Genomic DNA, 25,946 nt, shown 5'->3' on the forward strand with positions numbered 1-25,946 from the left:
TTTGAGTAGTTTTACTTTACTGAACCAAACGATTTACCATGAATTTGTAAATTTTTATCTGTGTTTTAGTGGAAATTGGCTGTGATACCGCCATCTCTTTGGCAAATACTATCTACCATAACGGAGCTTGGAAGGTGGGATTCGACAAGTCTCGTACCAAACTTCATGATTTTTATGCTTTCGGTGATTCACCAGTCAGAGTACCAACTATGAACACAATCGGTCTTTTTCCACATGGTCGAATAGATGAAATTGGCGCGAAATTCATCGAGCTCCCTTTCAAGGTAGTTTACAAGCATCACAACGATTATTTAGAATGTTTTTGCCTACATTTTGTGGGTTTATACGAAATTCTCCTCATACTTCTTTTTGCCAACTAACTTCCCTATTTTTATAATAATTCTCAAACTCTCTCAACATATGTGGCTACATTTTTTAAATTAAGTTTCGGGTGGTCAGTTCCATCGGGATTTATGGCTTCAACGAACGCTTTTCATTTAGTGAGTCGGCCACTTATCAATGCACTAGTTTTGTCCGAAGTAGCTTAACCGTGAGCGATTCAACTGACATCTTAGTCAGTATTTACCTTCAACTATATTTTCATTTATTATTTTATACTTTCCTCCAATTTTCAATCATCATAAATAATTAAACTTCCACATCGGTTTTTTGCTTAATAACACTTTGTTGTCATTTCATCAACAGAGCGATAGCAAAGACCAGGAGATGAGCATGTTCATTATAATGGCGGAAGAGCTGGACAAATGGAAGGAAATGATACTGAAACTTAAAAACATGGATTTGAAGAAGCTTCTAAACAGTGTCGAGGAAGAACTCGATGTTTATCTCCCGAAATTCACATTGAAGAACACGCATTATCTCGATCATCCATTTCAATCGGTCAGTATTGTTTGGTTCGCATCTCTATTTTCTTACATTCAAATTTTTTTTCATGGTTAATTGTTCTACAGATGGCCAGAAAACGCATTGTGAACGTTACTGACATTTCTGGCATTATGAAGTTGCCCGATTCGGCAATAATCAGCTACGCTTTGTCGAAATCCATGGTAAATGTCGACGAAACAGGCCATCGAGCTGCTCAATTAAGTAGTGAGTTGAAATTCATCACTTTGATTATGTATACCTTTTCAAATTGAAAAATGTAGCACGAATAACTTTGTAGGTTTATTCTTCGGATATTAAAATACATTGCACGAAAAAAAAGGTCAATACACATTCTGACAAAAATTTCAAAAATTCCTTTTCAGTGATAGCTTACAGCACTAGAAATTGCAACATTTGCGATATCTACACCAATCAATTACACAGTTGTCGCACAGTCGCCGCTGCCAGGGAAAGTGAATGTAATACAAAGGAGTTTACGTCTTCGAAACGAAGCACTCGAGCCGTTTTACCGGAGTTTAGGATCAATGGTCCTTTCGTTGCCATCATTATGACAAAGGGAAATGTTTTTACGGACATATTTTCTGTTAATTTTTCTGGCTCGTAAGTGAAACAAAAAAAATATTTAATATTAAGAGTAATGGAGAAAAAAAATTTTCCCTTTCTTTTTCAATCTCCATTCTTTCTTACTTTTTAAGTTTTTCACTACATTTCTTTCTAGTCGATAATTTAAAAAAAATATGTTTTTTTCAGAACTCTATATTTTTCGTAAGAGCCCCTGGCGAGGAAATAAGATCTTCATATAAATAGGATATCGAGAAACAAAACTTTAAACGATTTCTATTAATATTAAGGATACAAATTGAAAGCTGTAATATAATTTAAATAGTACATAAATAAACAACCAATCAGAAATAAAATTGAACAGCCTAATTTTTCTCGCCGAATAGACCCAAATTCTCACACGTATCTTTGAATTTTGTGTAGTGTAGCAAATGCCAATATTGTTTCACGAAATTGCTGGCCTCTTTTTGGGAGAGTGTAATTGTCGCCACAACTCATATGGCTGACACAAAAAAAAAACCTTTTTCCACAAGTATTTGTGTGATTCTACAGGAAGAACTATTTCTAAAACGAATTTGATTAAGAAGAAATTTTCAAGGACCGATTACATTCTCCGAACGGCTTGATTAGCTCGAAGTTAAAACGCAGTAGCCTTGGTCTCGTTGAGATTAACAGTTTTCCCGTGCAGATGTATTTCGTATCGTTAGCGACGCCTCGTTCCACTAATTCTTGATGCGAAATGGCGTTCGATCCGCACGTGTGAATTTACGAGGAAATAACATACGATGCAGATGTTTATTCGATCGTTATGAGCTAGCAACTATCTCACGTAGATCGTTTTTTAAGTATTACGTTTGTTTCGACCTCGTGAGCGACGCTTGTAAATAGATGAACTTCTGTGAAACGAGGAGAGTGTAATAAAAAATGGGGTTGAGGCGTGTTCCCTCGGAGTGATGTTGGAGTGGCGGAATCGTGGGCGAGAATCAACCACTCTTGTTTTCGATGCTGGTGGAAACTTCCGGCCAGATTCACTACCTCGTACTTTCCACCATTCTTTCTCCCTTCGCGAGAAGCGTTCGGAGAAAATCCGGAAAGGGGCCTCGGACCACGTGAACGAAGCGGCCATCCGGTGGCTTAATGGTTGTATTCGTGTTCTCTTAGCAACCGCGTATACACTTTTTTCTATCTATAACTAAACTGAAGTTTCTCTCTTCCGAGATAGATTTACCGAACGAAAGGAAAGTTCCGTCCGACAATCTCGATTTATAGGAATGACTTGAATAATTTCAATCCTTCCTTTCACAGGGGTAGAGATTGAATGATGTAGCACAACCACCAGAGAACCAATTGTCGTAAACAGTTCAGCGCAGAACGAGTAAATTATTACGCGGAGTTAGAATGAGAGGCAAATATTCGCACGGAGTTTTATTCTGGGAAGTAAACTTCTCCTGCCAGTCTTCTCTCGTGTCACATGCGATAACTCACTCATGATTATGTGCAACTTCTATTCTGTCCACGTGGACTTCGTTCGAGCTCAACATTTATTGAGCTGACGTGTATGCCAGCGTTAGAAGCGCTATAGATTCGCGTAGACCATGAGTTTCAATCTTTTCTGTAAATGTTGCACTATTTTTTGCCCGAGGTCGTGGGTATTCAGGTGCATGAGGCCGAGGTGCCGATGTTTCCGAACAAATTCATCGCCGTTACGAAACGAAACGAATCCACAAAATCGTCCATTACAATATCATGGTACTTACATCGAATCAATAGGTGCAACCGATCTGCTATCAATTGCTTTGTGCACTGTACGAAAGAGTTGAAAAACTCATTTTCGATGCATGTTCCGCAGGGGGAAAGGTATCATTGGATCAATCCATTGGACGGTGCCAATGTTCCTATAATTTGTCAATTTTATCGTCAAATTCGATGATATATCGTGGGGTGGTTGGTACATATAGTTGTGGCATTATCACAAATCCCAATGATGCCGTTGCTCTGCTAACGTACCGAAGCGTAGCCTCGCCAGCGTACAGAAATCATTTCGGAAGAGAAAGAGGGTTGGGGAATTACGTGTCGATGCGGAGGGACGGGGATAGATATTCAAGAATCGTACAGAGGGGTGGCTCGAATCACGAATACGACTGGCAGCGAAAACTGGCGGTAGTCCAGGGCTTCAACGATACGTCGGATCCTATATACGTTGCTTAACAATGCTTTGCGGCAACAATGCACAAACAAATGATTCCAATGTATCGGGAGAGCGTAATTACGGACCGGATAGCTCGCTGCTGGTACGTTATACACATGGATCTCTCCAGCGATTGCTAAATCAACGCATTTCGATTGACCCGTGGCACATCCGCACCACCCTGATCAAGTTGATCAGGCTTTCTGTACTATACTGATTGAAATTATCCTCAATCAAGATTATAAATCTCATAAGGCTTGGACTTGCGCATTCGTTATTATTGGTACGTCGCTATTAAGACAAATGTCACGTCCGAGTTTCTTGATAGGATAATAAACTGTACAAGAATCCCCTGCCCTACTTTGGGTCATAAAATTTCATTTCATCAGTAGTAAAAGCAGTAGCAGTAGTAGTTTAGGATAATAAATTGGAGTAAAGAATATCGATCGAATGTATTTTATTAAAACAAAAACATTTTCAATTGTCTCTCACGACTGTCTTCTCTTTTTTCTCTCTCTCTCTCTTTTTATAAAACAATTGTAGTCCTCAACGTACTTCATACACCAATACGTATGTATTTTAATTCTCTACTAGGTGAGTCACAGACGCGTGCTCCGCGCCCGTCATCTCCTCTTAAAGCGAAATTTTTTATTTATTTTTGCCAGGATTCATTTACGTTTAATAATTCAACTCACTAATAACTAATGAAAGAATGTCCAATTTGAAGAATTTTCGAGAAATCGAGTCGAGCAAAACGATATCGACAAAATGTCAAAGATGATTTGAATTCCAAGCTGTCATTTTGACAGGACGAATGAACGTTGTTTTATTCCGAGTGAATTTAGCCCCACAATGGTCGTGTTTCAAGAACCAATCGGACTCGCGGAAAAGCGATGACAATGAAGAGCTAATTCATGCGTCACAACCTTACTTTATAAAAAGGGACAGTAATGGTGTATCAGAAGTAGTGGAAGTGGAAGCAATCATAGCAGTAGTTGCAATAGTAACACTAGTAAAAGTTGTAGCAATAGTATCAGTAGTAACAGTAGTAGCAGTAATATAGCAGTGGCAATAGTATTTATCAGCTGTTTCCTTAAAATGAGGTTTCATCACGAAAGTGTATATTCATGCAGTAGTATTGAAGATGGTCCTTTGCTGAAGAAAGTTCTTCAGCTCTCATTTCGGAAGACTAAAAAGATGCAACGGTTGAGATGAAAGCTCTGCACGGACCAAGGCAGAGGGTTGGAATGCCACGTTGCTCGAGTGCTCCCCAAGTTGACCTTCCACACCTTATTTATACATATAAGTACATGTTTCTGAACTTGTACCGAATGCAGTTGCTACTGTAGAGCATAGAAGTGAAAAGCAAGCGAGACGTTGGTCTAGTCAGCTATAGTGCTGTTATGAGGGCACGGCTTACGGGCATATAACTGGTAAGCGATGGTTTAATAACGGTGCAATGCCAGTTCCTGCACGCGTATGTACTTGGTATCCAACGTGCTTAGAGTTACCATTGCACAGCTGGATTTTCACCCATAGTTTCTAGGTATATAACTAAAAAGCACGTACGACAACATGAACGTTACTGTTTCGACTGGTATTGGCTAATATTGAAGCAATAATCTTAGCTTCCGACCCTATATCGTGAATCTTCTCTTTCAATCTCACTTTCCTTCTCCACTTTACTTCGCATCTTGCACCCTTTACTCTCCAGGCTCCAGTGAACGCTGGATACCACGAGTCACAATACTCGACGATATTAAAGTCACCTAGACTGAAAATTTGGAGAGGGGGATACATTAAAATGTCACGGTATGCATGCTTCCACAGTTGTATACAGAAACGTCGATGTTTTCCAAGGTTGTGCTTCCGTACTAAGGGCATCCTGTATGGCGTACACTCCTAAAATTGGTCTTGATGCTTTAAGCTACCATCTCCCTGATCTCCCTGATCGTATACGACATCCGTACGTGTTCCATGAGTCCATGAATAATAAAATCATGACGTTTCATCCTCGCAACCATCACTGTTCCCAACATCCTCAGACCCTCGATCCTCAAGTTACAGAACGAAGCTCTTCGGATAATCCTGGTAAGAAATATGAATACGGGCGCAAATAATGTCGCGCTGGAATACATTTGCCAATATCAAAAGCCGAATGCAAAGAGAGCAGTTTGGCTATTGACGTTTTTATCGTTTCGATAGACTTCAATTTTTTGGAATATCGAATTTCGCAAATCTGTGCTAACCCTGATAAATGACTTTCTTTGATTAATACCCAACATTGCCATCAGTTCAAAACGCCCAGTGTAGCATGGTAACTCGAATGAAGAAGCGCCGTTGACGCATTGTACATTTGAAACTGTATCAAGCTTTTTTATAAGGATACGAGTCATGAAAAAGCAGCGAGAGATTTGCGAGATTCCAAATTTGCCCGGGAAACGCTCCGATGGTGTGAGGGCACATGCACATCGAACAAATTCCTCGAACTGCAGTGGGTCACAGTAGAGACGAAAAGAGGAAGGGAGAAGCGCAGAGAGGCGGAGAGACGGAGAATGGAAGAGACATACACAGTGAGAAAGAGCTTCTGGGGTACAACGTCGGTACGAAATCCCCGGCGAAATCCTAGCAACCCCGTGGCCTTACCGTTCCGGGTGCTCCAGGTAATCTAGTCACATATAACCTCGACGGAGGGTGGGAACGTTCAAGGTACGTATAGATAACCGGTGCACATACCAAAACTGGAGTCTGGCGTGGAGGGCGTTCACGCCAGGATAAGTACTACATTATAATTCAAAATCTCATTAGAACCGGATCAACTTTCGGAGTATACTTTTTTCGAGTTTAACACGTAGCCAACTGAAATTCGTAGTTATCTCGCACGAGAATAAATACATTTCACACCCCAAGCGAGATAGTAAGCCGAGAAAATTTGTTTCCGGTGCAATTGACATCTAGAAGAGATTTAGTAGATTCAGTGGTTCCAGAAAACAGTTTGTTTGAACTAGCGACAGTTTTAATGTTTCATATCATCCCTACTGTAATAACTTGAAAGGCAGTAAATATTTTTTGTAGAAACTGTAAAAAGGATCGAAACAAAAATACATGAAAACGATGAAAGTGAACCCTTTTCTCTGGGAAGTTGGGGTGGGCCAATTTTTATCGAAAATACGTTTCTCCTTTTTGATAGTCTTTGTTGGGCTTTTCCGAATTCACATGCGCCCGGAAAAGCCTTGCTTCGTGGTTTCCTGATGAGAAATGAACAAGTTTGCGGGGCGTAAGGGCAGGAAACAGTTTGATGTTCGGACAACATACCCAGAATCTCATTCCGAAGAATGTAATGATTCGCAAAGGGAATTCCAGGGATATGACGCTCGTTGTACGCGTGGATTGCGATTGTTGGGTAAAATGAGGGTAAAAGAATGCGCAACGACGCGTTACAGGATGTGTCCCGTCTACAAGGAGAGAAGATCTCGGATGGGAATAAACGACGGACGATCTAGAGCGCGCTTTCTTGGCTAACGCAGAACATTCCCTGACAAAGATAGATAAAGAGAGAAGGAGTCAGACATATATTGAGTTTAAAATCGAGCCGTCGGCATCGCTTGCTTTCATACTACTGCCTTAAGATCGACAAAGAGAGAGAAAGAGAGAGAGAGAGAGGATCTAACGGAGTTTCTGTGAATCAGAGCAAAAAGCATTCCTCACCGGTAGACGTCAGAGCATTTTCCGGAAACTCATGCACTACTCGAACCAACTCCTTCAGTCACAGCTTCACAAGCGGCGAACCTGGACCAAAGAATTCCTAAGATCTTGGATCTGTGCCCCCTTATTCTTTCCTTAAGGTACTTTTTTCTTTGGTCCTATGGTTGTGGCGAAATTAATTAGGCGAACGGAAACAGTCAAAGGTTACTGCAAATCCGTGTAGAGTGGCGCTATAATTGCTTGACTTTCGACTGAGATTGACGAAATTTTCATCGATGGTGAATTGACTGTTTTCACACCAATATTATAAGCGATAATTCCCTATCATATTGGGTTTCTGTAGCGGAATATTGAAATTGCATTTTACACGTGTTCGAATTTTGAAAAAGTTGTTGTTCAGTATCGAGTACAATGTTCCAAACACGAAAATTGTATCTAATGTTCAAAGTTAGAAGATTCACAACACTTTTCGCTCGATAGAGGATGACGCGAAGTTGGATTTTCTCTTGACAAGGGATGAGCACAAAACGAATGCAGGCAACAACACGTCAATTAATAACTGAAGAACTACTTTTCCTTTTGGACCGTCAGATTTTAAGAAGAATTAACAAACTCACGGATATTTTATCTCCTTAATGTTCATGATAAATTGAAAGGAAGGTCAGTGCCGAAGTGAGCACAAAGTTCGTAAGAACCGAGTCGCATTTTCAAAGAATGGAGTAATGTAAAAAATAATAACAAAGAGACACCTGAAGAGGGTGAGCTGGGAGGAAAAGGGTTGACAGGGTGAAGGGTCAACGAGATATACCGAAGGCTTTTGCCCATTTGACGATGAGTTCCCGAGAGGATGTCTCTCTAGTGCAAAGTCCACTTCTATTTTCTACTTTCCACCGTTATTTCTGGTTTCCGCTTTTTTCTCGCGCTCGACCTCGTAGCCCCACGTCCATTAGGCCTCACTTCCGTTTCGGCATCGCTCAATGCGCCTCCGGTTGCTTTTAACGTTTTTAAATCCTTTTCTCCTGTGCCCCGCCACGTACCTTCCAACAGTGCCACAGAGATCTCGAACGGTGCAAAGAAGATAAAACATTTATTTAAAAATGCGGAACGGATGCAGAACTTAATTGGTTGCAATTAAGGTTAACCGACGTACGTCGTCGATTCCGTCCTTCGCTACTATACTTCCACCGTCTCTGTAGCCTTTTGTTCGGCCTTTCATCCACACTATATCACATATTCACTCGCTCTGCGGTTTAGTGACGCGCTCGAGCCACCTCTCGGCCCACTCGCCAATTTTTCTTTATTCTTTTTCCCGCGCCTTTTTTCTCCGTCTCAGCCTTTATTACAATTTTGTTTTTATTTTCCTTTATGTACCAGGCAGAAAAAAATTCACACGTGAACAAAAGGATTGTTCAATTTCTCTGTGCAACCTGCTCCCGGCTACTTCTAATTGTACAATCCCTGCCACTCTCGTTACCCACGTTCCTGACACCTCGGCCTGATTAACGATTCGACGAATTCTTCATTTGCTGGCTCGAAGAATAGTGAAAATGCAATCTGCCTCTTGCAACGGGGCGAATCCTCAAGAGTGGTAGACGATGAAGATCGTGCCAAATAAATTTGTGCAGGGACACTTTTGGAGTGATTCAAACCGGAGCATAAAGCATTTTATTCAACCACGACGTGCCAAAAAGCTCTACATGTTTCGATTTCGAGTTTCTTCTTAATTTCGATTTTAATTCATCGTTCATTGGCTGAGCGACATGTTCATACGTGGCCTTGAGAAATACAAATGGAAAACTGCGATCCGACATCTAGCTGTGCTTGTGTGTTCTAGGCTGCGAAGCGTGGCACTTTTTCCAAGCTTTTTTCTCCTTCCTCGACAAGTCTCGTAGCGCACGTGCGTTCCTGTGGTTCTCATCATGCATATTCAAGCCGTTGCTCGGACACCGCGGTGTCTCATCCCTTCGGCGAGATGGTGGCCTAAAACGGCGGCTTCCAAAGAAAAAAACAAAACAAGAAAAGGAAATTTAAAAAATATTAAAAACTCCGGAATATTAGGAACGAAGGAGAAAACTGAGGACGCAAGAAGAGCTGGTGAGCCAACGATAGCTCGGGGGGATGAGATAGTCGAAGGGGACAGAAAAAACGACATCCAACATGCTATGGAGGCAGAGGTGATGCTAGAAAAGAGAAAATGCGAAACTAAATGTCGAGACTTTCTTCGGTGGCCAGATTAAAAAACTAACATGTTCCGGAGGCTCGAAGGCATTTGGAACAAAAAAATGCATATGTGGGCCAACTATACGGGGAAATGTGCTTTCCTTCGTTCTCCGACTCCCTGAGGGGCAAATAAAACGATTTTTATTGAAAAAAAAAGAAAAAAAAACAGTGTAGAAATAATAATGAACTTGGAACAATGAAAATTTTCTAGCAATTGTAGTCCGTGTAATTGTGAGTCGACTCGATTAAATCAAGAGACTTTGTTCACAGCTGATCACACTTAAACTTTCGGTATAAAAAAGCTTTTGCGTATATTCAGGCGTCTATCGTAGGTTTGTTGCAATTTATATGCTGAATGAAAGCACGATTTGAATCCAGATGACAATATTGCCGCATCGTCGTCTTTCTCCATCACTCACGCAATTCGATCCAATTATATCCCTGAAGTTTTATCCCACTTTTTCGGTTCGGTTTTTCTCCTCGCCTTTCTTATTCGCGTCGCTGAGCGGTAAAGTCTCTCTGTTGTACTTTAGCGTATCTCCCATTCCGCTGGATTTCGCCTTACAATCTCAGCGAAGCATGAAAAGTTTTCGTCAAAGTTATGCGCTTGAAAATAGTTTGAATTTTCGTCGCTTCGATAAGTCACGCATAGTTGTCCAACGTCGGCATTGGAAAATTTTCAACAGCATATTCTCGCGTTCGCACACCCGGTATTATTCCTCATTCGAGTGAATCTGCAGTTTCACTCCTATTATCAGCTACGGTGCAGTCGCATCACGCTCACGACATTCCTGTATAATAAAAGAGTCTTTATGAAATTCAGAGCTCCAGAACTCTCGTCAGATCATTACTTCCCAATGAAACGTGTTTTTTAAACGAATTACTTCGCAAGAAATAATCAATTTCGATATTCAGGGGGTAATATTGGTATGTAATTTCTATCAATTATAGAGTTGCGGAGACATTTGACCTCTCGAAAGTTGGACCGTCGAGTAACTAAAAAAATCTCGTACATTCGAGACCAAAATCAGCATGACTGGTAGCGTAATTGCTGAGTGAAAAAAAAAAAACTAAAACCTTCGATCGATATGGAGTCAATATACTCTAGAATACGGAATCAGGCCAGCTGTCATCCGTCGTCAACGTCCGTATAGTTTCAGAAATATACAACGAGCTCTAATTTCCATTTCGAAAATCACCAGTCAGCGTTGACTATTTTGTAAACAGAACATCAATGTCGTTGTTCATTAATAATACACCTGCTTAAATACGTCCATTGATATAATTGGAGGATATACGTGTCAAAATCGACAATATCTTTTCATTGATTGGAATTTATGTTTCATTTTGAATACACGTTAATTAAACGTATTGAAGAAGTGACGATGACCAACAAGAGTAGAATTGATCGCACCTGCGAACGACTGTACGAACCGGCTTGTCCTTATCTTAATCAAACATAAAATATTCATGTGAAAGATAAGATCTCAGCATACTAAAGTCTGGGTGTCGATTAAGGTGAAAAATATTCGATGTTTCCCTCGTTTCTGTAGTCAGAGTCTGCGCGATAATGGTCTCACTCCATCGTTTCTATCACCATTAGTGATTTTCCAATATTTATCTCACTAGAGACAGCTCTAGATTATTCGTAAATTTACAAACTCACATGTGCCAAGTTCTGAGCGCCGCTTGTGAAACTTCATCATTCAAAAATACTCTCATATTTAAGGTACTATGAAGTGATAAAGATTTAAACGAAAAACTTGCCGATAATGAAAAGTTTCATTCACGACGACTATAATTAATGGTATTATTGTCACTCATGCGATTTTTGTGAAATGTTAAGTGAAAATTGGGTACTCGCATAAGTTTCTTGATTAGGACGCGATTTTTTTCCTCATGCCTATTATCGTGCGCTACACGTTCGTAGAATGTAGTGAATCTCAGTCGTCTTAGCTACTTCGTTCGCGCACCCATTTATACTGAAAAATTAGAACAGTAATCCAACGATTAATTATGGATTAGGGAGCTCTGAAGTAATTTTTATTGTTTTTAAAAGCTCTCCATGACCTCAAAATCATTTTTCTACATTTTGACCACCAATCCCTGAACCCAATTATAATCCACATCGTGAGCAACGTCGTTTATTGTAGAGTTATTTAATAATGTTCAATAATGTTTTTGTAATAATCATTTTCACAGGAAAAGATAATTATTTTCCAAATTTAGTTACAGAAACTATCAGCAAGATTCCCAGAGTTCAGGTTGCCATTAGTGAGTTCCCAACTTGACAATGCTTGCCGGAACCCAATGAAAAATTTTTACATACATGGATTAATGTGACGAAACCATGTACTTGATGAGGATGACGGTCAAGACCAGGTTGGGGTTCAATGTCAAGACAAAACGACATGTTTCAATCTCATTTTCCAAGTATTTAATTTTCATTTTTGTTTGATCACGCCTGTTTTCTCTCTACGAAACGAATTTTTTTGTTTCTATCGTAGAAATATCATAGTAGCGAATGATGCAATTGGGCTGGACAAGGAAATTCTTATCAGAATCCGATAAGGGAAGCCTGATCAGGGTCAGAGGCGTGCTGAGCGTTACAGACCCATGTTTGTATAAATTCGTATAATTTGTAATCGAATGTATAGACAGTAAGTTACGAGATCGCGTCTGGTGACTCGGAGCGTCGCCAGATAGGGTCTCAGTGGTCTGCGTTAAGGGTATTACAAAATAATTTCTGCTCTTCATCAATTAACACGACTTCGCTTCAATAAGTTAGTCTTATTAAAATTAATAGGTACATTCGAGAATGAGTGTAAAAAAACTGTTTTTTCAATACTTTGCAGCCAAGTAGGTGCTTTTTAATTAAAAGTTTATTCAGCGAATGGTCGTATTTTAATTGCGCTTACTCGCTCTCCTCAATCCGAGGTCACGAGTATTAATACTCTCAGTTACCACCTTTTTTCCCTCTTGTGCCGCATTTTAACTCACGACTTGCCATATCCAGTTCGTATAGTCAGTCTAGCGCACAGAGTGCATTGAACCGCTTAGTCTTGGCAATGTGTACGTGTACATATATGCAAATTTGCCTGCAAGCTTTAACGAACAGTATGTATTAGGTTACTTAAATGTGTAGGTTTATGTAGAGGAGTGTTTCACGCGCCACGTTAGAGTTGGCTATATATCCATAGCGCACGTACGAAACTCGACTTTTTCCACTATTTTTCTCACTCGCTGTTCAACTTACCGTCTGAACAGCCATAGTCCTGCAGCAAATTTTCTCGAACACGTGGTCTCGCTTTGCGGAGAAAAGATTCACGACGTGGTATTTTGGCATGATGCATTTCACGTAATTTCACCAGAAGTGTTGCATAAAATTGATTCATTTCGTTGAATATTAATTAAAATCATATCGATGGAGAAAAAATTTGCATTTTCACATAATAAAAAACGAACGTTCGAAAGCAGTTATGTTATCAAGTGTAAAGTTGTATGATATTTTGGGGTTTTCGAAGGTCGGTGATTCAAACGAGATGAAACACAATACTAACACACAAATTTGTCATTCGATCTAATATCTGCTTGTATTCTTTACGTTTTGCTTCTCAGTGCCACCAACAGTTCCCATGACATCGATGAACTCTCATCTCAAGTGAAATTAGCACCCCGACTCTTCGCCTTCTTCCCAAGTCATATATTTCCACATAAATTTCTCAGTCCAAAGGCCACTTTAAAATTTGAATTTTTGTTCTTCCATTTTCTCGAGAAAATGCGACAAAAAAATGCATAATTTAAGGGGCAAAATAAATGAATCTCTAGTGCAATAACCCCAAGGAAATTTCAGTTTTTTCATCGACAAATCTCGACTATTGATTCTGCATATATAATCCCATTGTGAACAGAAGAAAGTCGGAGTGTTTTTCTCCTGTGTCGTCTAATTCATAGCTAATTTTAGCAGGATGAGAAACAACCGGGTGTATCTCTTCCCGTAAAGAAAGGCAAGAGGGAGGGAGAGAGAAAAAGAGAGAAGAAAAAATACTCCCTTTTAACGAAAACGGGAAACTTTAATGCGTCCCACGAGGGTGAGTTATGTGGGGCTGGGTTACTCTAGTGGAGAACCAGAAAATGTATTCGCGCAGCATCTCTACGACGACTCTAGTGAGAGAAATGGAAACAAAGAATGAGAACGAGAGACGAATGATGTTTCTACGGGGGAAAGTTTAAATATGCGCTTCAATTTGCAATTTAATTGGTGAGTAGAGAAGAAAAGGGGAAGAGATAAAAAGAGAGAAAAGATGTGAGATACTCACGAAGCAAAGCACTCGACTACTTATTTGTTTTTCTACTTTTATTTACCCCCGCTTTCCAGTAACATATTCAGCGCCGAGAACTGCACAGAAAGGAAAGAAAAAAAGAAAACAGTGCTAAAAATTCTTCCCTGTCGAGCAAGATCGTGTGTAAAAAAATTAGTGGAACAGTGGATGAAAAAATAAAACGCAAATATCGTGCTTATACCAAATATTGCTTACATGCCCATGGAATAAAATGCCAAGTACTCTATTGAATTCAACCTTTTGTTTGAATTTTTACACCTGCAGAAGTTGTTAAATGTAGCCGCACATAGATGTGGGCCTGGAGCATCATAGCTTTTCCGTTTCCACGCGTTTTAACTGAATAATATCCGCAAAGTGTACACATAGAGAAAGCCAGTAGAAATACTGCCTGGATGGTACGACGTCGAGGGCAGCTGTTGAGGGAATGAAGCCGTCGATGCCCGGATTTGAAGTACGGACCTAAAAAGGTGATTGTGAGGCGAGTAGAACATAAAATTGTCGAATTACAGCGAGAGTAAGACGTCTACATGGGCGGAAACACACCGACAGACACGCACATATGTACTCGGACGTGTATTCGTATACATAACAGATGGATCGAAATGTAGAGGAAGATACGTAAACGCATGCACATATATCTATACACATAATGGAGTTTATGAGAATGGCTATTACTTCCGCAACGACGCCCTCTGTGGCACGTAGCCGAGGAGCCTTTTGTCCGAAATCATTCTCCGCTGCTCCCCGCGAGACTATACGTTCCCTTTCCACTTAGAAACTTTGCTGTGTTCGATGGTATACCGTCATCACAATAACAGAGCGCGGGCGCCTTTTCTTCCTCTTGAACTCACAGATACAAGCAAACCAGCACTCGTCGTTAACAAACCATGAAAGCTCGGATAGCCCGCGAGTGCGCGATCGAGTTATAATGTGAGAGGGCAGAGTGATTCGAAAGATAAAGGAGCGAGGAATCGTTGATCGGTAGGAAGAATGAGAAGAGATATTTGGGGGTATCGTGTGCGTGCACAAATCACCCTCAACGCTGGGCGCCCTCGCTACACTCAAATGGCATAACCGTAACGGGGTTTAATTGTACCACCACCTGTTTGGAGGAAATGCGAAACGGCAACGACGACGACAACTATATCGAGCTAGCGCTAACACCATACCACAAGCATCGGCACCAGTAGCAATGCCATGAGCGAAACCAGTAACCGTTGGCTGACCATTAAGTATCCATATCTACTGACCGTGCGTATGTCGCCCGTAACCGCCACTGAACGCTCACCGCTATCACTCACTCCCTCGCTCTTCCTCTTTCTCATACTGGGCTTCTACTCGACCCTCAGCACGGAAGTAGTGGCGTGAGATAGAATATGGCCAGACAGAAACCGCGTGGGCATGTAGAATCTGATGGATGCCGGACAAATGAGAACAGCCGAATGTTTCATCGCTCTCTCATGAATCTTCGTCGATACCAACTTTCCGGTTCATTGGTCAGTTCCATTCTTCAACCCTGTTCCCCCTGACTATTGTACTTTGAATCTTTTAAGAGATTCATCAAGTTCAACTGCCATCGGATTTTACGTGGAACATGAAAAGTAACCATGGCTTTTTCAATCTTCCCATACGTCTTCGTGCCGATTGATTACAAAGATATATGGAACAATCGTCGCATCGCTTTCTCCAATTGATTGATCAAGGTGATCCTGTCCCTTCAGCCTAGTCACTGTTAATACTTGAGACTCGTAGTAATCAATATTATTGACATGTGGAAAAAATTATTTCCAATAACTGAAATTTTACATGTGTAATTCTTTAAATGAATGTTCGCACTTAATTATAAAAATGATAAAAAGTCAGTCCAACGATTCGAGTAGCATGCCTAGCTTTACGTTTGGCAACACCGGTTCTCTCCGCGTCTTTTTCTACTCGACCGCTCGTGAGTGTTTAACCTCTGTTTCGTTGATCTGTCAAATTGAGGTTGGGACTACACTCAGCTGCTGTCATGCTGTCGCGTCTCGTTATCGTAGCGAGTTGTAGGAAATTCAATGACGGAAGTTCAAATTAAACTTAATATTCCATGAAAAATAGGCAGACAAGTGCAACTTTTTTTGGGAGTACTAGATTGCTGCAAGTGTTAAGTATATGAATTGCAGTTTTTTTGCAGGATTTCATGGATTTCTATGCAAATGTACCCGTTTATAGCAACCGGAAGTTAGGTTTTTGTATGACGTTTTGAAGTTCCTTCACAAAAACCAGCCAATTTTAATCATTAATTTCTCTCTCTTCAAATGTCTTTAAATCTTAGGAACTGAGCCTGACGATGGGATTACCTTGAGCCTAAGCTCATCGATCGGAATCTTTGAGAAACGAGATTTGTCATCAGCTCACGTTATTTTGTCCCAAATTTTTTATCGAAACGACATATCAAGTACTTCGGTCGTGGATGAATCGTCGAGCCGGAATCCACTCCGATGGAACGATGCACGAATTCTGTCCATTTAGCCATAAAATTTCATCTATCTTATGCGTGTATAACTACAGATCTCAGTAAATTGTAACCACGACAAATTGAAATATTATCTCAATAAATAACGAAGAAAAAAGTGTTACATCGTTATTCCGGTATGTTTATGATTGCAGTGCTAATTACACGAATATTCGAGCGTAATACTCGTACTCTGCTCCGTTAACCAAAATACTCCACGAAATGTCTTTACCGTGCGAAACGGAAATTAAACAATTCCCAGTGAGATTTTTGCGACCGTGTTTTATAGCGAAACTACGCAATCGTGCATTATGTGCTGAGATTTAAAAATGAGGAATCTCTGTGAGGAAGCCTGGACGTTTTACACTGTAATCAGCCTCATTATTTTTAAATGTAACAATTTTTCGGTACGAGTTGTTCGTATTTTGGCTGTCCTCATCGCCGTTCTTACTGTTATAATATGCGTTGAAACGCGTTGCTTCCATTCTTTTCTTAAGGTCTTTCCGAAAAAGGGAGTTTAGGGCCGTCGGATCTTTAGCAGCCTCTCCCGAGGAGGTTTACACCCAACCGCAAATAAATAGGACAATTAGCATGGCACGATTTATTCTAATTATACGGGCGAGGCGTGGTAATTATTATCTCGGCTTAAGGGTGCAACTCCGCGTGGTTTTATCGTTGTCGGCGTTGGAGTAGGACAGCGAAAGAGCAAGCGGAGGCAAAGAGAGGATGCAGTTGAACCGACGTGGGACTGTTATAACCGTAACGCCCGGGTGTATCGCTCTCCTGGCCACCAGAGCCGTTAGCATATAGAGGAGTGCACAAGGGAAAGGAAGGGTTGATGTGGGCTTCTGCCATTACACTCAGCTGCTCGTTCTCGCAGCCTCCTTTACTCGCTCCCCTTCCCTCACACATACAAATTCACTCTTTCTCTCTTCCTCCATCTCCCTCTCGCGTTTGCCTTCTCTCTTACGCACTTGGAGCCGACAAAATTGACCGCATTGTTCTCCGCTGTCAACCGCAGTACTAATGCTAGTGGAAAATGTTAAAAGCGACGTTATATTTGTATATATTATGTGTAGAAGCTGCGAGCCGAATACACGCATGGAGAAAAGGAGGATAACAACGGGCGGGGTGGCCGCCGGTTTATATTCTAATATATAAATTTGGGTCAGCGAGCAAACGGCGAATTGATAACACTCTTTTTGTCATTTGAATTTTTATTTCTTCTAAGCGTCATCACACCCCCGCGTCTCTCGCATCACTATTCCTGAGATTATTTTTTCCGCATTGCACGCCCCATTTTATACCATCGCGCATACACCCGAGGATTTTGCGAGGCTTTGAAAAAATCGTAAAAAATCGTAATATCCATGAGATACTCACAATAAACGAAAATGCTTGGTAAAAGCTTCTTGCGGGAAAGGAAAAAAATAATGGAAAATAAAGAGGCAAATATAGGGCGCAGACAAAAGCGTAGTTTCACGCCAGTTCGTTTTTAGCGTGCATTTAGAGGAATCCAAAGGCAGAAGAAACCGATGAGATTTCCTTTGGAGCTAATGGCCCAGCATCATCTTTGCTCTTCGTATCTCAATAATGCGCGGATACATTAAATTCATCAAATATGAATATTATTGTCTCGCACATGTGGAAACAAATTGCTGAAATAAGGCTTTCCAATGATCTTCCATAATTTTAACAAATAAATTTTATTTCCATGCCAAATTTGAAATTCGTACGGTCACTCATTATTTGTGACACGAATAATGGTTTGTGCTACGAAATAATACTGCTCTGGGGACAATCCTTCAGCGGTACTTGCAGAAGCCACTGAAATTATAATGATTCACTCGCAGAATATATTCTTGAGAAACAATTCAAGATACGAAACGAGGTCGTAGTACTTGCAACGAAAAATACATGTGTACGGAATCCAGAGCTCCATAATCTCGAGAAAAAGTAAATATGAGAGTAGTCTGTGATATTCGGGACGCTTGCCAGTAAAAAAAGCGAATGGGGTGCATGACGCGAACGTCAAATGGAGTTAAATGTTTCGGGATGAGCAGAAAAAAAATGGCGATAAAAGAGGACGGAGTGTTTTACCTGTTTACGGGGCTGTCTGCGCGCTCGAGTGACGTAGCAAAAATGGTCAGAGTTGATAGGTTGGGTCGACAGACATGACTGGCGTGGATATAATAATTTCGGATACGTCCCTCGCTATGTGCAGCGTCGTTCGATCCAGCTCGAGAGTCATAAACGTTTTCCTCCAGTCTTTTTCTTTTCTTTCGTTTCTCTGATCTCGCAACAGCGGATTCAAAGTTGAGAGTTCGTGCGAATAGAAGCGGAGAGGAAAGAGACGACGATCGATTCTAGGGGAAGGAAGAAGAGGTCTGAGGAAAAGCATTCTGGATCACCAGTCGCCTCGTTAACCTCGGAAGTTCGACTTTTACAAGTGATTGGCTGGAATCCGAAACGACGATTTTGCTCTGTGACCGCGGGTGAGAGCTTGGTTATTGCCCTTCTAATGGAGCTCTCGACTCTTGCACCCAAGAGAGACACGATTTCTCTCCATTATTCACATAAACACACCCCTCACTTCTTAATATCTTTTCTTCACTATTTTCCTTTATGTGTGTATAGGGGGAGCAGAATTTTCTCGATTCTTAATTCCGTTCAACAATAGCTACGCATCTCATTGCCGTTTTATTTCGACATTACGTCTTATCTTATTATACTTATCTTTATGTTCGTCTGCACTCTCGGTTATGGCCATTTTTTACCTTCTGTCAGTCTTTTACTTTCGTGGCCTATCCTGGTGGGAAACACTTTCTGCGGGGGGGTCATAAAAACTGTGCTATTTTTCACGTTACATCGAAAAATATAATACTTTTAAGAAAGATGGAATACGCTGTGAAATGAACTCTGAGGATTTCTTCTTTTAACGGAAGACGCTAAATATTTCTACTCAATCATTTACAGAGAAACGCGGCCAAACTCAGCGATGCCCCGCCACGAACTTTACGTATATATTTTACTGAAAGATAGTGGAAAGCATATAACGATGTCTCTGCACATTTGAAGCTCAATTGCTCTACTAAAATCTGCCAATTCCGAGTATTGGTGTCCGTCGCTCGATTACCCTGTTTCTCAAGAAACCGAAATCTTGGCACTCCAAGCCTATAGAATATTCGATTTCACCTCTGCCAAATTCAATTAAGCGATTCCTCGCTCTCCGAGCAACGTCGTTGAACTCGTGTAACCGATTACTGCAGGTTGGGGATGCAATTTCCGGCTATTCGCGACATCAACCTCGTTTCGAACATCTCCAGATAAGACTGACTCAAACAAACACTCTCAACACTCACAAACACGAATTCGCAATTCGACATTGTACGAGCCAGCCGGAGGCAAAATCATGAAAATCATTCACCGAAAATATCCAAGTACTGTAAATAATCCTGGGATATACTAAAGTGTTTTGAGAAATGTCAATTTGACGTTTGAAATGATTGATGTTATCGATGTGAGTGTAAATATTGTATTATGTATTTCAGATTAATGTAAAATATCATAAAAACGAGTCAACATTTCGGGCTCGAGCTGTGTAATGGCGATACTGCTATAGATAAACATTCACCTATTGATGCTGCTGTTGGCTCCAATTCAATAGTAAAGCGAGTCAACATAGTATAACCTCGAACCTGCGCGTGTTACACTGCAGGATATGAAACCAGGCATTCGTGCAATAGATACAGAGAACCTCAAAAACTCACTTTTCGGCAGAACATACAGCATCAATGGGATCGTTCAAGCTTGGAAGAAAATGTCTTTGCTTCACTCAACATCGTCTACTCGAGTGTTGAATTTATCGGTTTATAATTTACTATTGTCAACCTAATTTTGCCAGTCGCATCAATGTTTGGACAGTGCTTCTAAGTTTTGGGAGAACCTACACATTGGGAGGCTGAGTTCAAAATTTATTTCTATTTGAGCATTGCTAGTTGAGTTCATCGAGTCACTGCTAGGGCTGGGACCCGAGAGAGAGGGAGAGAGAGAGCAACAGCCAATACGAATGTGCCATTACATCAGCAAATCAGCAGGCTCTTGGTTGGGTTTTATTCCAGTAGTTTCATATACATAAATGTACAGGATGCCTCACGTTCTCTCGTGACTATGATCAACTCAAGTTCAAGATTGACTTAAAGTCTGACAGTTCCACTTGAAAGGGTTTTCAATAAATGCAGTTAATCGATTTGTGAAGTGGCCAAGAGGGGCTGTCTCACCTAACGGTGTTGTATGTGCTTCAGTTTGAGAGGGAATATTTTTGGCCTGCATCTCGGACACCCTGTGTGCTGAACGACGTAAAATTTGGTGAGCAGAGTTTCTGCAGAGTAAACCAAACATCGGCAAACTCTTTCTTATGCGGGCATTATAAATAGACTTTAAAAGTTACATTCCCGAGAAATCGGGGAACGTTTTTACCTTTTTATGGAAGTTAAAATTTCCAATATCGAGTCGCTCATAGAAAATGCATTTCTCCCATTCCCCTCGAAACGTGTAGCAATCGAAACGAAATTTTAAATCGCGACGGAGTACGCGTCAATTCATATGAACGAGAGGTGAACTAATTGAAGTGCGTGTTTCAATTTTTTGTTCAATGCCGTTATAAAATGTGTGATGCTACGAAACCGATTGTCATGAAAAACTCATTTATTATCGATGTATATTTGTAAACGTTGCTCGCGCATCATGAAATTTATGGGACATGCCGCTCGATGCTTTTTCGAGGATTTTTCCACTCTCTTTGCAATCCGCGGCCCATCACCAATGTATCCAGTCTCTGTGGACGCTGCTCTCGCATTTTGGCGCGTTATTTTATTTAACGTCGACCCGTTTCGGCAACCGATTGAATTATTCAAATGTGCTGTCTCTCCATCCTTTTCTCTCTCTCTCTCTCTAGCTTCCTCTTTCTCCTTCGAAGTGCCATCCAACATCGCAGTGTCTCTGTGTCTGCGAATATAGGATTTTCATATCGACATTTTTCCCTCGCCCCTCCTCATCCAACGATTTTCCATTGCTCTCTGACTCCTGCTCTCTATCTATTTTTGCTTTTTCTCTTTGTCGATTGCCTGACGTATTCGCCAGGGAATTTGAGCACTACTCACTGTTGTTTTTTTTCTTATTCCCTTTCGCCCCGTCTCGTTCTTTGGTATTTTACATTTTTCATCTCATCTTCCCGATCGATCGTACGCAGCACCGATCATTCATTTGAATAATCTCATCATCTTGAGATGCGGCGAGAAGTGGAAATGGGCCACCTGGAGACTCGCACCATCACCATATCCGAATAGAGTGATGAATATTATTGAAAATGTGAAAATCTTGAGACGAAAATGAACTCGCGGGGGCAAAGCACACCCGAAATTGACTATCAATCAATTCCGGCCATTATCTATTAATCATCGGAACCTTGGCTACGCGCATCATTGAATACCCCCACTTTTAAATTCCCCTCCCCGTTCTTTATTGAAATTCTCTATATCAATAAATTCAAGATCAATCCGCATCGATTCCCCGCGATATTAAGATCTTTATATCTCAACTTTTTTCGATCACGGTTTCTTGAGAGAACTAATAAAAAAAAAGGTATCATAATTTATGAGGTTTTTCAAACAAATCGATAAAGTTTAAATCCGTCGTCTCATAGCTCCGACTTCTCATCGTAATTGCAAAAATCTCCCACTCTAAACCTTCTATTTTCCGTGCACAGATTTTTTCCATCCACCCTGGCTCGAATGGCGTCTCGAGGTTAAGGATCGAGCGAAGAGCTTTAGGGACTCTCGTGCTCTCCTAAGCCAGCTAAAGTATTCAAAGAAGCAATTACAGTGTGAGTCTAAACAAGCGTATAAAATGAGGCATAAAATCGTAAAGGTTCGTCGATGTGTAAGATTTTTGATAGTATGCCAGACGATGGGCCAAACTCAGTGACGGCGAGGCAACAAATCCTCCCCCTGATTTGGTAAACGAGATATTTGCATGTATACAGGCCTGCTATTCGTAAATCCATTGCACCATCTGCACCATCCGCATAAGCACCTTCTCAATTAATGTGCTCCGATGTATAGTTATATCGTACTTCACACAGATGAACTATACGAGCATATAAATTGTTGCGCACTAATTAATACTAGTTTCGCTTTGAAGCACGTGTTCCTGACCACTAGTACCGAAATACCACAAGGTTTGCGCATGTGTGCACGCGCCTATTGATGCACACTTGTATGGAGACACGTAAATCTGTATATATATTCTTTGCAGCAACGAATTTCGCTCAGGTATGTAGGATTTTAGCACAAGTACGTATTATGCGGAATCCACCTTTGTATTATTCGAGCATACGAATCAATATTGCGTCTGCGAGTGCCTGGGATGAACGCGAGAGCGCACACATATGTGCATACAATATCCCATGTCACATGAACGGAGGCGTTATACGTCAGTTAGTCAATTTGTCCCAAAGTCTACATTCGCAGTCCCCGGCTTGTAATTGCACGACGTTTCCTCCTCGCGTGTTGTGCTTGCCTATTTTAACTGAAATCGTATAATTACATCTGATTAGGAACAGTCAAGTGGAGGCTGAATGAGGAACGATTTTTGGGTATTTTGAATATTGAGAAAAAATGAAATTTCGAACGTGAAATTCAGCGACGCGGTTCGACTGATGACGAAAGGCTAACGAGCAGTTTTTTGTATGAGCGCGATATTTCTTTAGACGTATTCGATGAAGCCTTTTGATGAATCACCGTCAGCAGATTTTTGCTTACTATCGTTCACAGAGCCTTCTCGAAGGGAGGTCGAAGACAGTAGAAAAATGTCGGTTTGGAAAACTCGAGTCGAGGCTAAGTGACCGAGCTGTTTTTTATTTACGAATGTGCTAAATCCCCCGTGTTTGCGTACGTGCACTAACTTCACAAAATGATTGCCATATGGGAATTTGGCGTGGCTGAAATATTCGAATGAATTCACGAGTCGGGGGTTTTTGGACTTGGAAGTACCCTGAGGAACGGCAGGGTCGAGAGAACGTGTAAGAGACGTCGATCTTTCTTTTCCTCTCGGTCTGCTTCCACTTCTGTCATATTTCAAGCCTTTAGTGTATTTGTTCATGCTGCGGGTCTTCCTGCAGAAGAGATTATATTCGAAGGATGCGAGAGGAAAAGTGATACCGCGCGTATACACGAGCTCTACGGGGAGATTTTGGAAGACACATGAGCAAGACGAAGACGAGATAATGCGGCGAGGGAGTGAAAGGCGAGAGAAGAAGGGCTTTCTCCTCCGTAGCGTTCCCGTTGACGTGTGCGCAACGGCGTGATCCCCCTTGTATACGCTCCTGAATACAACAGTTCTCGGATTATTCCGAGCTGCGGAAAACGTCATATATACATAAACGTACAATATAAACTCGCCTCCTCTGGTCTCCGACGCACCACCCATTCGTAGACACAATTGTGTATCCAAACTGGACACACATAGACGCAGGTAATCGCGTACAGAGCCTCGTCTTCTTTCCACAGTGAGTATATTCATATGCTCATAAACGTATGTATATTCAGCCATGATTCTTGACGTATAAATGCTCGTTCGAAAAAACAAACTGCAATAATTTTCGTAAAATTCAATCAAAGACGATCTAACGGATGCCTCAATCATCTGGGATGAAATAATATCGAATTCTTAATGAAAATGGAATTCCCCATGCCTCTACGTTTTCTCGTTCGCCATAAATGTGCACACACGCGTCGACGTTGTGAACAACCTGCTACTGTACACACTGCTCGTGCATATACGTACTGTCTCACATGGATAATGATGCATTAGAGTGTACGAGACGATGTGAGAAACGCGTGCCGGAATTCCTATACGTCAGAGCGTGCGTCAGCTCTCGACAAGGTATTACGTTATATTCGCTCGGTGGTTTACGTATATGAGGCAACTCATACGTACCTAATCCCCACAAAGAGAGAAACACATACAGGGAATGCCAGAACAGAGGGTTTCTGTTAGTGGCGTCGGCCAACGGATCATCCGCGTTACGCATATATGCATATATCCACGAATTATACACGCATACCCACTCATAAAGAGACGGCTGCGGTCACGTCGAGGCTGGCTTTTCCGGTATCAACGCTCCGTCGACGCGAAACTCGCTGAGCTTAGTACCTTGCAAAAGTCTACTCTGGAATTGAGCTTGCGCAGCAGCCTCCAAGATTTTGCATTGTCAGAAATAGACGCATTTTTCACCCTCCTCGGATATCGGTATAACGACAACTTTTAATGCTTTTTAAACTGAGAACAAAAGACATTTAAAAAAAAGAGAGAAAAGATATTAAAAAATATTGTGAAAAATTCAAGTTTCAGAAAAATCGAAGATTACGGATAAACGGAGCGTTTTACTGTTCGATCGACTATCAAAAGCTTTTAACTCTTTTTCGTATATTTCAATAGGATTTCAAGCTTTGTCAAGGAAAGACATCGAACATAATTATTCGAGCGATTCCTTTCGGTTTCAAGCTGTAAAATCGTCGAGTCAGTGCATTGCGAATCCAACGTTCACATACGTAGGCTAACGTTTTCAACTTGACTGAAACAAGAATAGCAGGTGAGTTCAACGTTTGGATAGGATACGTTTTATTGAAAGTGTGGACCACGAAGCGACAAACCTTCCTTGCGAAGGCGCATTCGACGAAGCGAATTTAAAACGTCGCTCTATATTTACGTTCAATGTTCATAGGCACGTGAACGCATATTAGAAGTCCCTAACGTTCAAGCTCCGACATTTCTCGATGGTTTACTATGATTGAAGTAAAGTTAAATATGAAGGATATTTGCCCGGAAATTCGAGGAAGCCGTATAGAAGCGGGACGATAACGCGACAGTTTGTTAGATGGACTCAGTTCTAAGGCTGGGCATGTCCTGACGCACGTATACACGTATACAGTCAGTACCACTCTGTTTATACATATAATTCGAGATCCTTCAAACAAAGCCACAAGCGCCAGAATACTGTATATACTCGATGTTATGCGAACCGAACTAGTTTCGAAGCTGTCGGCGGAACCACGAGGCTACTACATGGACCAAAAGCCCCGAGCTCCGAGCGCAGGGAGGGAGCAGAAGGATGCCTTGTCAAATTTCGTACGCGTCGATTCGCTCCATTTTACGCTTCTGTAATATATAAGTACACGGTACAGCGACGTTTAATATAGAAAGGCAATGTTTAACCATGTTTCAGACTCCAAAATGTTGACCACTTTATTTTTCGCTCTAAGAGAAACCGGTTATTATGGAATTTAGCATTTCATAGGAATGCAAGTGTGCATTAGGTTGAGTCACTTCGGCAGGGCAACACTTTTTAACGGTTGGAGCACGAACATCTCGAGTTTGTATTCGCAATAACGAAACTGCTGCTCATGTTGCTCCTTGCGAGGGGATTTGTCGACTTTTTCTGAGAGATTGATATAACTCGTTGGTTGAAGTG

The 25,946-nt window shown here is 41.2% G+C and overlaps 1 protein-coding gene and 2 long non-coding RNA genes across 8 annotated transcripts in view; 2 read left to right on the forward strand and 1 right to left on the reverse strand.

Moving 5' to 3' along the window:
- The window catches only part of LOC122410027 (serine protease inhibitor 3/4-like), an 82,156-nt gene extending 80,339 nt beyond the window's left edge, over positions 1–1,817 (forward strand). The window contains exons 5-9 of the mRNA XM_043418009.1: positions 70–284; positions 706–900; positions 972–1,110; positions 1,269–1,506; positions 1,657–1,817. Coding sequence (XP_043273944.1) covers positions 70–284; positions 706–900; positions 972–1,110; positions 1,269–1,506; positions 1,657–1,675 — 806 coding nt within the window. The 3' untranslated portion in view covers positions 1,676–1,817. The remainder of the gene's footprint in view (positions 1–69; positions 285–705; positions 901–971; positions 1,111–1,268; positions 1,507–1,656) is intronic.
- Positions 1,818–8,573: 6,756 nt separating this feature from the next.
- The window catches only part of LOC122410030 (uncharacterized), a 70,745-nt gene continuing 53,372 nt past the window's right edge, over positions 8,574–25,946 (reverse strand). The window contains exons 3-4 of one of the 2 annotated variants that reach the window (XR_006260837.1): positions 10,000–10,371; positions 8,574–9,352 (exon numbers count right to left, since the gene is read on the reverse strand). This is a non-coding gene — a long non-coding RNA (uncharacterized lncRNA). Of the gene's footprint in view, positions 9,353–9,584; positions 10,372–25,946 lie in introns of those variants that run through there. The other variant, XR_006260836.1, reaches the window with a different exon arrangement.
- On the forward strand, positions 11,109–16,520 carry LOC122410029 (uncharacterized). 5 transcript variants are annotated; one of them, XR_006260834.1, is made up of 5 exons: positions 11,109–11,309; positions 11,810–12,013; positions 12,088–12,198; positions 13,548–13,841; positions 13,959–14,336. It is a non-coding gene; the product is annotated as an uncharacterized lncRNA (long non-coding RNA). The 5 variants fall into 5 exon arrangements; XR_006260833.1 differs by lacking the exons at positions 13,548–13,841; positions 13,959–14,336 and adding an exon at positions 16,235–16,520; XR_006260832.1 differs by having other exon boundaries at positions 13,548–14,336.

This window comes from Venturia canescens, chromosome 4 (genome assembly GCF_019457755.1).
Source record: "Venturia canescens isolate UGA chromosome 4, ASM1945775v1, whole genome shotgun sequence".
NCBI lineage: Eukaryota > Metazoa > Arthropoda > Insecta > Hymenoptera > Ichneumonidae > Venturia > Venturia canescens.